Consider the following 12,628-nt stretch of genomic DNA (forward strand, 5'->3'; position numbering starts at 1 on the left):
TTTCCATAGTCTTCAAAGAACAGATTGGACATTATCAAAACTTACTTGATTGGATCATATGCCTGGCAAGACTGGACCATCATAGCTTTTATTTTATCTTCTTCGGAAGCGTTGGCTTCAGCCAGATCCGCAGTCTGCGTAACAGGTAATGATTTGACACACACGTTAGGAACACATTGAAGCACACACAGCCAAAGACAACACCACTCATCCCATCCTGTAAAGAGCAGCACAACGCTAGCGGAGGTTGCAGGAGAACAGCTGCTTCTATAAAATACAGTTATCCTGGAGATGTTCTGGGGAGTCCTTACGCCATGACAGGGTGTTTATGTGCCTGTCAACCTACTTGAAAATAGCGTTCCTGAGCACTCAAACCTTTAGACTCAGCTGTACCTTACATAAAGACTCGTGTAACCAATCCAATTTTGTCCCACATGGACTGAAGCTATCTGTAGAAAAAATTATACCATCTAGTATTTTTAAGCTGATTTTTAAGCTCCAGACTATTTGAATAAGAAGATACCCACTGTACATTTAATTGAGAAAGATGTATGCAAGTATCATTATTTACATTTTACAGCACTAAAAGGACATACAACTTAAGAGTCAGGGCAGTTGGTTTTGCCTGCTGAAATTCAGCTTCAAACACAGAAGCATTAAAAGGAATCCAACATTTTACAATCCTTCAGCAAGACAAAAGATTCTTTTCAGTAGAAATTTGACCATCATGTGCTGCAGGCAGTCCAAACTGCATGTTCCCCCCACTCACTTCTTCATATTAAGTGATTTAACTAGAGTAAGAAAAAAACCTGCAGTTTTTTTCCAGTTGACTGTTCTTTTTAACATACAGTTTGTAATATAAGCCTTCTGCAGAATTATATCTTCAAATTATTGAAGTCAGCTGATTTATTTTTTTTAGTAGTATTTGCTCAAAAGTTTTCATTACACACGATTCCAGATACAAGCAGGGTCTGAGGGAGTGACTGTAAATGATGCGGACCTTCAAGCACCTCTCATTCAGAGCAGCCGCTTGTGTTAGGTTTTACATGCATTCATTCACAAAAGCAACCAACTAGTTTCTACAGTTTATTAAATGGTTCTTTCATATACACAGTTTTTTCTCAACAGTAACATAAGCCAGTTTGACATCTATGAAATCACTGCCATTAACATTTACAGAAAACTTTACAGATAATCGACTGATTTGTTTGAATCCAAGCGTTTTACAAAACACATCCCCAAACCACAAAACATTACTAGGAATAGAACAAAATTCAAATATGGCATTTAATACATAGTAATGATAAACCAGAAAACTTTTTACAACACATTGCCTCCATGCTAGCCAGTCTGCACTAAAGAGGTTAGAGTAGCACTTTTGAGCTGCTTTATGTCATGTTCCTGTATTTTTCTGAAATGCTTAAATTTTCTCAAAAGCTTAGATGTGTAGACCACTTGGACAGTTTTTCCCATTTTAGAGTAAAACTTCACATGAGTTTACAGAACCAAGCACACGTGTAGGGACAGCACTAATGGACACCAATTTCTTTTGGTGGCTACCTTCCAATCTATTTTGGTGGCTACCTTCCAATCTAATTTTTTTTTTCCCCCAAATTTACAGAATTTAATTTCTGCAGTGAGACGGGTGAGAAGTTACCAGGGGGAAGAGATTTCTCTTCCTTGGAAATGAACTCCAGCCTTTATTTTGAGAACGAACTAGCTCCTCTGTGTGAGGCCCTGCCTTCTCTAATTTGTGCAGCTTTAAAGACTAGAAATTTAATTGGCTAGCGCTACGCCTTCACACAAAGTGCAGTCATTAGTGCTTCCTCAGACAAAGTTACACACAGTTGAGGAAAGAATGCAGGCAGTTCCATAGGAAAACAGGGCATTACCACAGTTTCAGAAGGTCACGACTGCTAATATGCCACACACGCACATTGGTATATTCCTACAAGCAATTAGGTACATTTACACAACTTACACAGTCTGCGTTCAAACAAATCAGATTGTGTTGCCCACTGTACATACACTACAATTTATGAAATTGTGAAGCATTCAAAGAATGGACCTATAACTATAATGACTAGAAATTCAGAAATAGCCATGCAGTCGTCCATGTGATAGAAACGCTTCTCTTTTGGCTGTTGCAAATCCCCCTGAAACATCCATAACTTACAGCCAACTAAATTCTTCTGTGAAAATTGTCTTAGTTTCCAATGCAAAATTAACACAACATAGGAAAAATGGTAAACAGCTTCTGAAGTGCCTCTTCTTTGTGTCTTGAAGGTGAGTAATTTGCAACATCATGTTGGGGCTGATAAGGTGCTCCCCTTCTATCTTCCCACACTGGGAACTACTTGTTACAGAATAGTATCAAAGTATACAGACATTTTAAAGTCAAAATAAATTATTAAAAATTATATTAAAATTTTGTTCACATGACAACAGTTATCCAGCTATAGATCACAGTCTAAGATTTAAAAATATGAAGCAAATACTATTTTTTATTACTTGACAAGAATTTGTATATACCTTCATAAGCTGGGCCAGAGAAGTAGGTGCAGAAGACTCATCAACCTGTTCACAAAAAATTAAATACATATTCAAGTTCCACACTCAAAACACAGCAATAGTTAACCTCTCCTGTAGTCTGAAAGTCTGCACTATATCCTCTGAGTGTCACTGAAAGAGATATTTCCCACCTACTGTGATTTGTATTTGCTCAAAACAGAGTCCAAACCTATGACAGCTTCGGAGTGCCTCTGTGGTTAATGAAAAGAAACTGTAATACCCAGACCCGCTGGAGATCGGCAAGGCTCTAACCTTGTGCCAAAATTTGTACACTGGCTTTCAGATATTTTCATTCGCAGACAAACTATTAACTGCTTCATCAGATAAAGTGGAGAGATCCAATGCAGAACTTGAGAATACCACTTTGTGTAGCAACAATATTTATATTCATGGCAACCTATTAAACACATTTGTGGACCCAGAGGGGCCCAAACAATTTCACTTCAATTATACAGCTTTAGGAACAAATGCCCAACTAGTTAAGGACATGAAAAAGAATCATTTAGCTGCACAGAACTGCCCTCAAAATGTATGGGATATGTTGGGTTTGGTATTTGTTGGAACCCCCCATTTTTTGCCAGTTAGGAAAAAACCATTTAAAAACAAAAGCTAAGTGATAAAATGTGAAAATGGCAAAAGGCACACTCCAAACAATGTTTGTGGCAAGAAACAAAAAGCACACACAAGCTATACAAACATGCATATGACTAGGTGTAGGCAGACCGGTATTGAACAGGGCACTATGGTCAGTTGTGCAAACCTCGAACCTACATGATCTAAAAATGATCCTACAATATCTGTGCCACACAAAGTCATTCAGGAAATAATCTAACATATTCAATATGAAATACAATGCATCGCTAGGCACCAATGCCAATATTCACATGGGAACCGTGCAAATGATGGTGTTACTCAGTTTTTACTATGCTGAATTAAATACGCTGTATTTACAACGTATACTATGTTTGACTGGAAAATATATTCAGTTAATGTTTGGAAAACTGATACGTGATTTAGAATTAAGTGCAGTGTGTAGAAAAAAGTGTGAAATTGTGGTTTTACATACTGCTTTTGATGTTCCACTCACTGGCTCAGTTCGACTTCTAGAAGAAGAAATAAAGGTGATCAGAACTTAAAGCACTCGTACCCAACATAAAGCAGTGAAAACAGATCATAAAACCTGAACATCAACACATTATGTTCTGAGAGTCTACTGAATGTGGAAAGTTATTCATATACATAAACTGTTCCCTCTTGGTACTTTCAGTGCAAGTAAAAAAACCCCTTCAATATCCCATGTCTACTTTGCACCAATTACTCTAAGACTTACGGATACAGACCACAACAGTGAAAGTGGAAGCCCTCAGATATTTTGTCTCTGCTACGTATCAAAAATATGAAGTCAGTATTACAGTTTTGTGTTCTTAAATAATCAACCATCAAAATACAAAGGTAACTTTAGCCCATCTGTATTTCCCTAGTATCACAAATAGGTACCAGATAGAGTACTCTAGTTCCTAAGAAAGAACAGTGATAGGCTAGACACTCTGAAGTGCAAGTTTACTTAAGTGAAAAAAAATCAGTCATCTGACAAAGAAGTAACACCACTGTCAGCAACACAGCCTTTAGAAGAGAGTTTCTTTGTGGAAGCCCAAGCACTGTGTTCAGATGTCTACCATACTTAGCCATTAAAGTGCCAAAATGCTACATGTGTTACCTATGCGATATTGATTAAAAATAGTAGTAGAAATGTCACCTGAAAGGAGATCCTAAGATTTTGGGTGATTTATGAGCCCTGTGACCAAAAAAAAAAAAAAAAAAAAAAGTCTTAATTGCCAGAATTTGCTTTTAAGGTAACCTTGAAAATGCTACGACGTTCTAGGAAATACTGATTACATTTGAAAACTTGCTGAGATTCCACATACTCATTGATCTGTATCTGCATGCTGCTCATCATGGATCAGACATGCAACCGTTGATATCGTTACAAACAATTCATGCATCATCCAAAGTGTCCCATGAGCGGAGGCAATTCAAAGGCTGCTGTGGAACTGATGGACAAATAGAAAGGCTCATGCTTCCTGCCACTGCTAGAACACCACCGAGGCTCGCAATTACAGCCACGGACCTCCCGAAGATGAGGATGTAGAAGGAACCACTTTAGATTACCACATAATGGTTTCTTCATCCGTTTACCCGGAGAACATACTACAAGGCGATTAGCACATTTTTGAAGGCCTCTCCACCATTACAGCACGCATTCATCATTCCCAAACATTAACTGCTCTACCAGTTGTTTCTGCAATTGTTCCAGCTGAAGGAACAGAGACCTAATCCGCCTGGTTAATTTTCAATGAACAACAGTGCCATTCTTTCGTTATCCTCACACACAGGTATCCATTTGATCTTTGATGCTAGCAGCATCGACCCTCTCCTTTTAGGGCAGCACTGCAATAGCAGGAGAGGATGCCATCCACCAGAAATGGAGGATGCATTGGCAAGGTATGTTTAAGCATACATATTTAAATTAGCCCCCAAACACGGCCATGTTTATAAGCACAATGCTGTGGTGTCCAGAATTACTAGGGAGTGCCTGAAAGCACTTCAACAACTACTGCAGTAATATGCCCAATGTTTACACGCAGAGCCACATAAATTGAGGGGGGTTTGCTTGCAAATGCTTCATGGGTACTAGGACGCTGCTGCGCTGTTTGTCCCAGACACACTGTAACTCATCAGTCTATTTTTTGACAACCAATGTTACAAATACATGGCAAACCCACAAGCTGCTGAAATCGACTAATTGTGGTGGAGAGGTGTAACTTTAAGAAGGCTGGAAAACACGACCATTCAAACAATGCTAATGTAGCTGATATAGAACTGGGCTCTAGGAATACATAAGTGGCAGTAATATTCCTGTAGTCAGGAGTGTATTTGAATAGCTGTAATTTTCATCAATACCCCTGTTTCTCTGTCCTCCGGAAATCTTGGGAATACAGAATTAAACGTGGAGCACAGATATCAGCTCAGGGTAAAAACAGACATAGAAAGTTAACTACTAACATTTGGTAACATGCTAAACTGCTTACTGAGTTTCAAGTTTGGAAAGGATTAAGTAGTATTACATGAACTATTCCTTCATCACACTCGCACAAAAAGCAATACACTTTAGGATGTTGTTCTTTTCCTCTTGCCTGAGATGGACACGGCCTTTAGGAAACTAAAAGGAAACTTGTTCGTGTGGTTCACCAGCTGGCCACCCTTGGTCCTTCCTGTACGGCTAGTATGCAAAACCCCCAGATTTGGGGCATAAGAACACCTGCCATATCCCTCCCCCCCAAACACAAGAAATAGTCAAACACCGAGAATCAGACTCTTCTGAGATGGGAACAAATTATAATTTTACACTATAATGTGTATCTGCCTTTACTATAAAAGCAATGAAAGCAAACACATATAATAAGGAATCTCTCCACTTAGAGGAAACAGGATCTACACCTTGGCTCTGAACAAACCCAACAGAATCACCCTAAAGTTACCATTGTTGGAATTGGAACCCCGTGCCCCAGAAGGCCTAAAAATCTAAGTCTACTTTGGGACAGATATATGAAAATCTACCCATGACAACAAAAATTACCAGCAGCTTGAACAAGAAAGATACAATCTGAATGCCTCTGTAAACGAGTATCCTTTAAAAAGTTAACTGGCTGAAACCCCTAACAAAGAAGCCAATGCTTTATGGATACTTACAGAACATGTCTTTTGCTGGTAGCTTTACCTCCTCCAGCAGGGATTCTTCTCACAATTACTGATGAGTTCTTAGGAATCAGGGCATTCTCATCTGTGTATTCTGAAAACAACATAAATACAGAAAAAACACAGCAGTCAGTTTGTAAGAATGTATGCTAATACGTAATTACATAGCACTTCAGAAGCCCTTTACAGATGTAAGAGCACAATTTTATATGTAACATCGCGCTTTTATCGTCTCAACACACTAGCGGTACATTTGAAGAACGTTTGATAACCAAACAGAAGCAGCAAACTCTTTTTCATTTTTTTAATACTGTTTGAATGCCAACAGCAAAATAGTCTCAAAGGGCTCTAAAGGAGAGTCTGCACGAGGTTCTCTCCTGATCTAGCTTAAGTTGCTTTTACTTCCGTTAGGCTACAAAACTAATAGATCCCTGGAGAAAAACAAACCACAGCAAGTCTCACCTGCATAAACCAGGTGACAACAAAACAGGCACCGGGCTACAGCATGAAAACTCTGCACCATTGCTTTCATAGCGGCTCACTGAAAACGAGTCACCTCTGCTGCTCGCGCTCAAGACTGACAGAACACGGAAGAGACCCTGCCATCTCTGCCGATTTCTTGGAGCTTAATCCATCAACAACCACACTTCTCAGCTGCTCAGTGCTTTACATTTAAATGGAAACAAAACTGGCAGTGCTAGAATTTGGATCACAGAAATTTTGGGGGGTTATTTTGAGCTTGCTTTCACAAGCAGGGCAGAATAGGCTCCAACTACAGTGGTATCTCCCCTCTTCAGCTAATCGCCTAGTTTGACTTAACCAAAGGGACGTGAATTCTTTCAATTCACTGTTTGCAGAGCAGAGAAACTCTCTGAAATGCCAGAGTTTGCTACGCCCGTGCCGAACTGAGGATTGTGGTCGTTCTGCAGAAGATTCCAAGTGCCAGCACCTCTCCTAGAAAGAGACTGTATATACGAGGACAGCGGCCAATACATTTATTCATAAATTATGCAAGCCCGCAGAGGTCAATTGGAACACGCACAAGAGGTGTATTATGCAAAAAGAAGAGTACGTGCTCTTTTAGTATTTTGTGACAATTCGTTGACCATTAGAAGAGAAGCATTGACATCTGCCGCCTTATAGGCTATTCTTGCATGTTTATATAGCGAGATAGATATAGGCTCCAAAAGAGCACCTACATTGCTTTGAAAGGAGGAGTCAATAAAATCTAACATACTTCCAATCGTTAATCTGATTATAAAAACTGCCCGATGCCTTCATGTCTTATGTGGTGTAACCAAAGTAATCCCCCATGCTAGCACTGCCAACACAAAATGGCACAGCGAAGGGCAAGGTTTAAAAGTTGCTTAAGCGCCGTCTCTAAAATGCGAAGTTTGCACAGTGTTGGAGACATTCCAGTAGACAGACAGACAGACATCAGCTCTGAGGCCAAATTAATTCATTCAGAGTTAGCGTGGGTTTCTTTCAAAGACATCATGTCGTGGCATTACTAAGACTGTCAAGTGCAACACTGAACTCAGGCAAGTCCTGAGTTCAAGAGACAGTCTTATAAGAGCACTGTTCTTCCTTAACACTATTCATCTAAGACCAGTTCAGAGTCTCATTTTTGGGTTTATAGTTTTCATATTTTGTCTGACAAGCAGAATAGCACATTCTCCAAGTGGTTTGAGTCAGAATGCGACAGGACAGGAGAGAGTACTCAAGAAACCCGAGTTCAGCAGTTTGCGGTTCTTCCACAATATTGTGAGAACATATAAATTATGTGACCATTAAATTATATTATAATTATAAAAGACAAGTCAAGAAATTCAGATCAAATTAAAAGGAGGCAAGTTTAAATGCACCATTCTTGAGTACAGGCTTTTTGAAGGGAATTCTGCCTTTATAGAACATGCCTCCAGAGTAAGCATGGAAAAGGATACCCTCCCCTCCTTTTTTTTAAATTGGTTCCAACCATCCATTTTGCCTTCCCAGCATCTTAAAGTAAGTCATCGCATCACTCTTTCCACTGATATTTAAAATCCTGTCTACTTTTTGCTTATACTGGCACTGCTTCTATGACGAGATTTCCATTATGAAAAGTAAGTTACCGAGCAGTAAAAGGTTAGAGACTTGGAGAAATCTGAACAAGCAGGCCATCTTCACTCAAGATTCGCTTTGTTCTTTCCAAGATCATTTCAACATTTAGTCAGGACTTCTGCACAGACAAAGGTATAAAAAACCCAATACTTTATGTCCACATGTAAGAATTCCAAATATCCTGTTTAGGCAGAATATCCTGGTCTAGTTTTTTCCTTTATCTTCTGAAGGTGAGTTTAAGCACCTATAGCTGATTAATAAAAACTGAAATTCACGGTTATGCATATAAACCAAAAATTTGACACACATATATATTACACTGAAATGTATTCTCTAGCTTTGCTCTGAAAACCACTGGGGCATTTTTGTGTGTTCACATGGAAAACACCCTCATGAAAGCTTCCATAAACATTCCAGCCTGGTGTAGTGGAGGAGGGTGTCCCTGCCCGTGGCAGGGAGGTTGGAACTAGATGATCTTTAAGATCCCTTCCAACCCAAACCATTCGATGATTCTATGATTCTACGAGCTGTGTCACTAACATACCAAGCTTAAAATTTTATCCTCATTTTACAAAGGTCAAAGCGCAACACAACCTAAATAGAGGAGGACTTTGTCACTGTTAAACAAGACTGATGCTCTTTGAAGTATGAAAGATATTCCTTCTTTAACTTCACCTTTAGGCAACACCACATTTAACAGCACCTAGTGGAGCAGATACTTTTTCTTCACTGGATTCTGATTATGTATGAAAACAAAGCAACACACTTTGTACAACTGGAATTATGCATATTAGAGTAACACTTGATGGGGTGACATATTTATGAGCATAAATTTTTATTCTAAAACTTTGCTTTCTGTTTCTCACCTGCTATAACAGAATCCATGTGTTTGGCCTATTTCAAATATTTTTTCTTCTAGTGACAATAATTGGGCTCCATTGCAGTTTACTACCATCCAACATTCTCATTTGAAGGCCCTGTTTACACAGACCCAACTATCACAGGAGTGATGTCAGCCAGTTGGCCATTCAGCCTGCTGGCATTTGTGAAGTACTGTTAAATCTTCATAGACATTCTCCTGAAGATACTTTAAATATCTGTAAAGGCTGGGGCTGCAGTTACCGCAGCGTACATATTATTCTGTTTAAGTTTTAACATGTCAAACAGGAAGAGGGGAAAAAAAAAACCATTAGTACACATGTTAAAGACTGTTGTAAGAGTGTCACAGAACCACAGGGGAAAAAAAAGAAATGGGATGTTTAAGGAAAGAAAACACTTTACATGTCTTTTTATTTCTGAGAAATCATATCCCAAAGTCTTTAATCACATTCAAACTTATCAAGATGGCAGATTACCAAACAGAAACATCACACCAAGTAATACAAAACCATTACCATCTCTGAGAATCAAGCACCATTTATTAGATTTAAAAGAATTTATGACTTCTCTAAGAACATTTATTACGTATATTCACCATAAATGTTCTGCCATAAAACATCAGTACTGCCCTGACATGGTTAGTACCAAGAAAAAAAAAAAAAATCCTTTAGAAATGAATGATGAAATGATGCTCAACAGCATCTGAATGATAATGTCTTTGGTGAAGAAAAGAGGTTATATGAACAAGAAATTCCAAAGTCTAATTTAGATACAGAGAACAAGAACCGTGCAAGAAGGCTTTAAAGGGACTGCATAGATTATAACTCAGATACAGTCTTGATTCAAAATCTTGCTAGTGAGCAATTTCTGCAACAGCCACAAAACCAGGTTTCCAATGCAGTGGAGTAAAACAAGTTGAAGACAAAATTAAGTCACCAAAAGCACTTTTTTCCTTCAAATTAGCCATCTGTTCTATTTCTAGCACTTTCAGCTTTCTCCACCAGATTTCAGAGAAATCTTTCAGGTTTGTTATTGTAAGATATCCTCCCAAATCTCCTTATCGTTTTACCTAAAAGAAGTCCAGGAAACTAAAACTTTTGTAAGCACTACATGTCACACATCAACCACATATTCTTCTATGCCTAGCTCCATGTCTAAAACACAGATCTGAAGGTAGCTGTCAGAACAGCAACTCCAAAGGAACAGCTCGGTAAGGCTCCCAACACAAGTCACAGCTACGAGTTGTGGCCAAATCGCATTATGGCTTCCCACCCCGCTTAATGCCCGGTACGGCTTGCCCTCCCAGTCCCCCACATGCCGGCGGGATGGGCCCCAGGCTGACTCACGCTATGTGGGGACGACCCACAAAGAGCAGAACGTGGCCCCCGCAGGCAGCGGCCACTGCAGGGCAGTCTGTGCCACTGTCAGCCGGGTGATCCTTGAGGCCCCACGCCCGCTGCCCCCACACACCTTCTTTGGTCTGGGCATTGGTGATCTGCAGGTCACAGTTGGCTGGCTTCAGCTTCTCGCGAATAAAGATCTGGCGCTTGAGGTCACGCAGGCAGATATGGAAGCCGTTGAAGGTGACTGTGTCATAGTTCAGCTTCGAAGAGAACTTATAGTGGACACACGACATGGCTGGACCCAGGCGGTGCCTGCTCCGCAACGCTGTCTACCACAGCAGACAGCGTCACGGCCTCTGTGCCAGGTTAGGGCCTGCAGCAGCACGGGGAAGGGCCCACCAAGGGGGCCAGGGAAGACAGCACAGGCTGAGCTCGGGTGGGCTGGTAGCGCTCAGAGGCCGTGGCGCTCCGCCATGGCCAGGCCTTGCAGTCTCAGGTAGAATTGGTTGGCGGAGGCCTCAGTGATGGAGCTGGGCCAAGGCAGCGGTAGCTGCCCGGCTCCTCGTCTCAGCCTGGGCGAGCAGGCGGATGACAGGGAGAGGCCCCCACGGCCCCGGCTCAGTCTCTGCTCCCTCTCCCGCAAGCAGTTCTCCCAGGCCCAACAGCTCGCTATGGCGACTGGGGCACCCCTGCCACCGTGTTCCACTGAGGGGTATACCGCCTGGCAACCACAGGCTGCCACGAGCACCTCACTGTGTACATGCAACAGCACACTGCACCCACCCCAGTGCTTCATGTAACCCAGCGCATTATGACAAAAAGCCTAGGCCACGTAGGTGTGGCGGCCCCGCCCTCTTCATTCTAACACTGAGTAGCCCCTACGGGAGAGCCGTCACTGGTTGATGTCACAGGCCATCAGCCCCATGCCTGTCACCGCCCCGTGCCGCTGGCGTCCCTTCTGTCCCCCTCAACCTATCATCACCTGGTGTCCTGTCACCCCCCACGCTGCCACCACCCAGTGTCCCCTCCTGTCAGCAGCCAGCCAGGGCAAGACAGCCTGCGGGAGATGCAGTGGGCTTTGCCGTGTGGCACTTGGCTGCCCACGCTGCAGGGCCAGTGAAGGAAAGGGACATCTCAGGGGGTGTGAGGGTATCTTGTTGCCTTTATGGGACGTTCACTCAAAGAAGGCAATGACCAATGCACTTCCCAACTGTGGCACATCCACAGTTGCTTGAACTCTAGAGAGGGGGACTAAAAACTAAGGAACGAACCAGTGGCATTAGGAGGTGCCCCAGGACATCCTTCTTGCTTTCTCAGTCACCACAGCTGCTGCTGACCCAGCCCTAGTGCATGAAATCCTGCCTTGAATTACAAGGGCTAGTTCTGCTGAGTAATAATAATCAATGGCTTGCAGACGTTTCTGGGCCAACCGACTATTCCTTTTTGTTCAGGTAAATATAATAGAAAAGGCTTCTTGTAGTCTGGCAGGGCTAACGAGGGAGCTTCCACAAGTGCTTGGTTTAGATCTTTAAATGCCTTGGGGGCTTCCGGAGACAGGAAACCCTTTTGATTGCTGTGCTGTCCTCTATAGCCAAGGGATAGTTATTTTTGCTGTTTGTGTCTGTCTGTTTTTCCTGTTAAGAGTGATTTGGAAGCCTAGGGTTTAATATGGTAGCCTTGCTTATAAGCATGTGGTGGAATATGGACTATACATATTCATTCCATAATTCCACCATAGCCACAGTCAAAACTACAGCAGCAGAGGCAAATTAGCCTGACTGTTGGACATGCACTAACAGCCCATCCTCTGCCAGAAACCACCTCTCCTGGGTGCCTGTCCCACAGAGTTCTCAGTAGTACAAGGACTGGAATCTACATTACGAACTTTCACTGAAGAAAGGAAGGATACCACCCTTCCGCCAAGAAGGGTTTGTCGCTACTCTGAAAAGAGACCCCTGGCTATGCTTGGAGAGCAAATC

At 41.7% G+C, this 12,628-nt stretch overlaps 1 protein-coding gene across 1 annotated transcript; it reads right to left on the reverse strand.

Annotated features, from left to right (window-relative positions):
• Positions 1-2,224: 2,224 nt before the first annotated feature.
• LOC129209366 (E3 ubiquitin-protein ligase RBBP6-like) lies at positions 2,225-10,942 on the reverse strand. Its single transcript, XM_054833697.1, has 5 exons — positions 10,777-10,942; positions 6,322-6,421; positions 3,638-3,674; positions 2,533-2,577; positions 2,225-2,353 (listed from the first exon to the last, which is right to left on the reverse strand). The coding sequence occupies exons 1-5, from the start codon at positions 10,940-10,942 to the stop codon at positions 2,225-2,227; spliced, it is 477 nt and encodes a 158-aa protein (XP_054689672.1).
• Between the last annotated feature and the right edge of the window lie 1,686 nt (positions 10,943-12,628).

This window comes from Grus americana, chromosome 8 (assembly GCF_028858705.1).
Source record: "Grus americana isolate bGruAme1 chromosome 8, bGruAme1.mat, whole genome shotgun sequence".
Classification (NCBI taxonomy): Eukaryota; Metazoa; Chordata; class Aves; order Gruiformes; family Gruidae; genus Grus; species Grus americana.

Excerpts from the sequence above, each read along its gene's own strand:
- LOC129209366 (XM_054833697.1), bottom strand. The coding sequence starts at position 10,942 with ATGTCGTGTGTCCACTATAAGTTCTCTTCGAAGCTGAACTATGACACA. Across the intron at positions 6,422-10,776 it reads CAATGCCCAGACCAAAGAAG|AATACACAGATGAGAATGCC; the intron begins GTGTGTGGGGGC and ends TGTTGTTTTCAG. Across the intron at positions 2,354-2,532 it reads CTCTGGCCCAGCTTATGAAG|TTCCCAGTGTGGGAAGATAG; the intron begins GTATATACAAAT and ends TGTAACAAGTAG.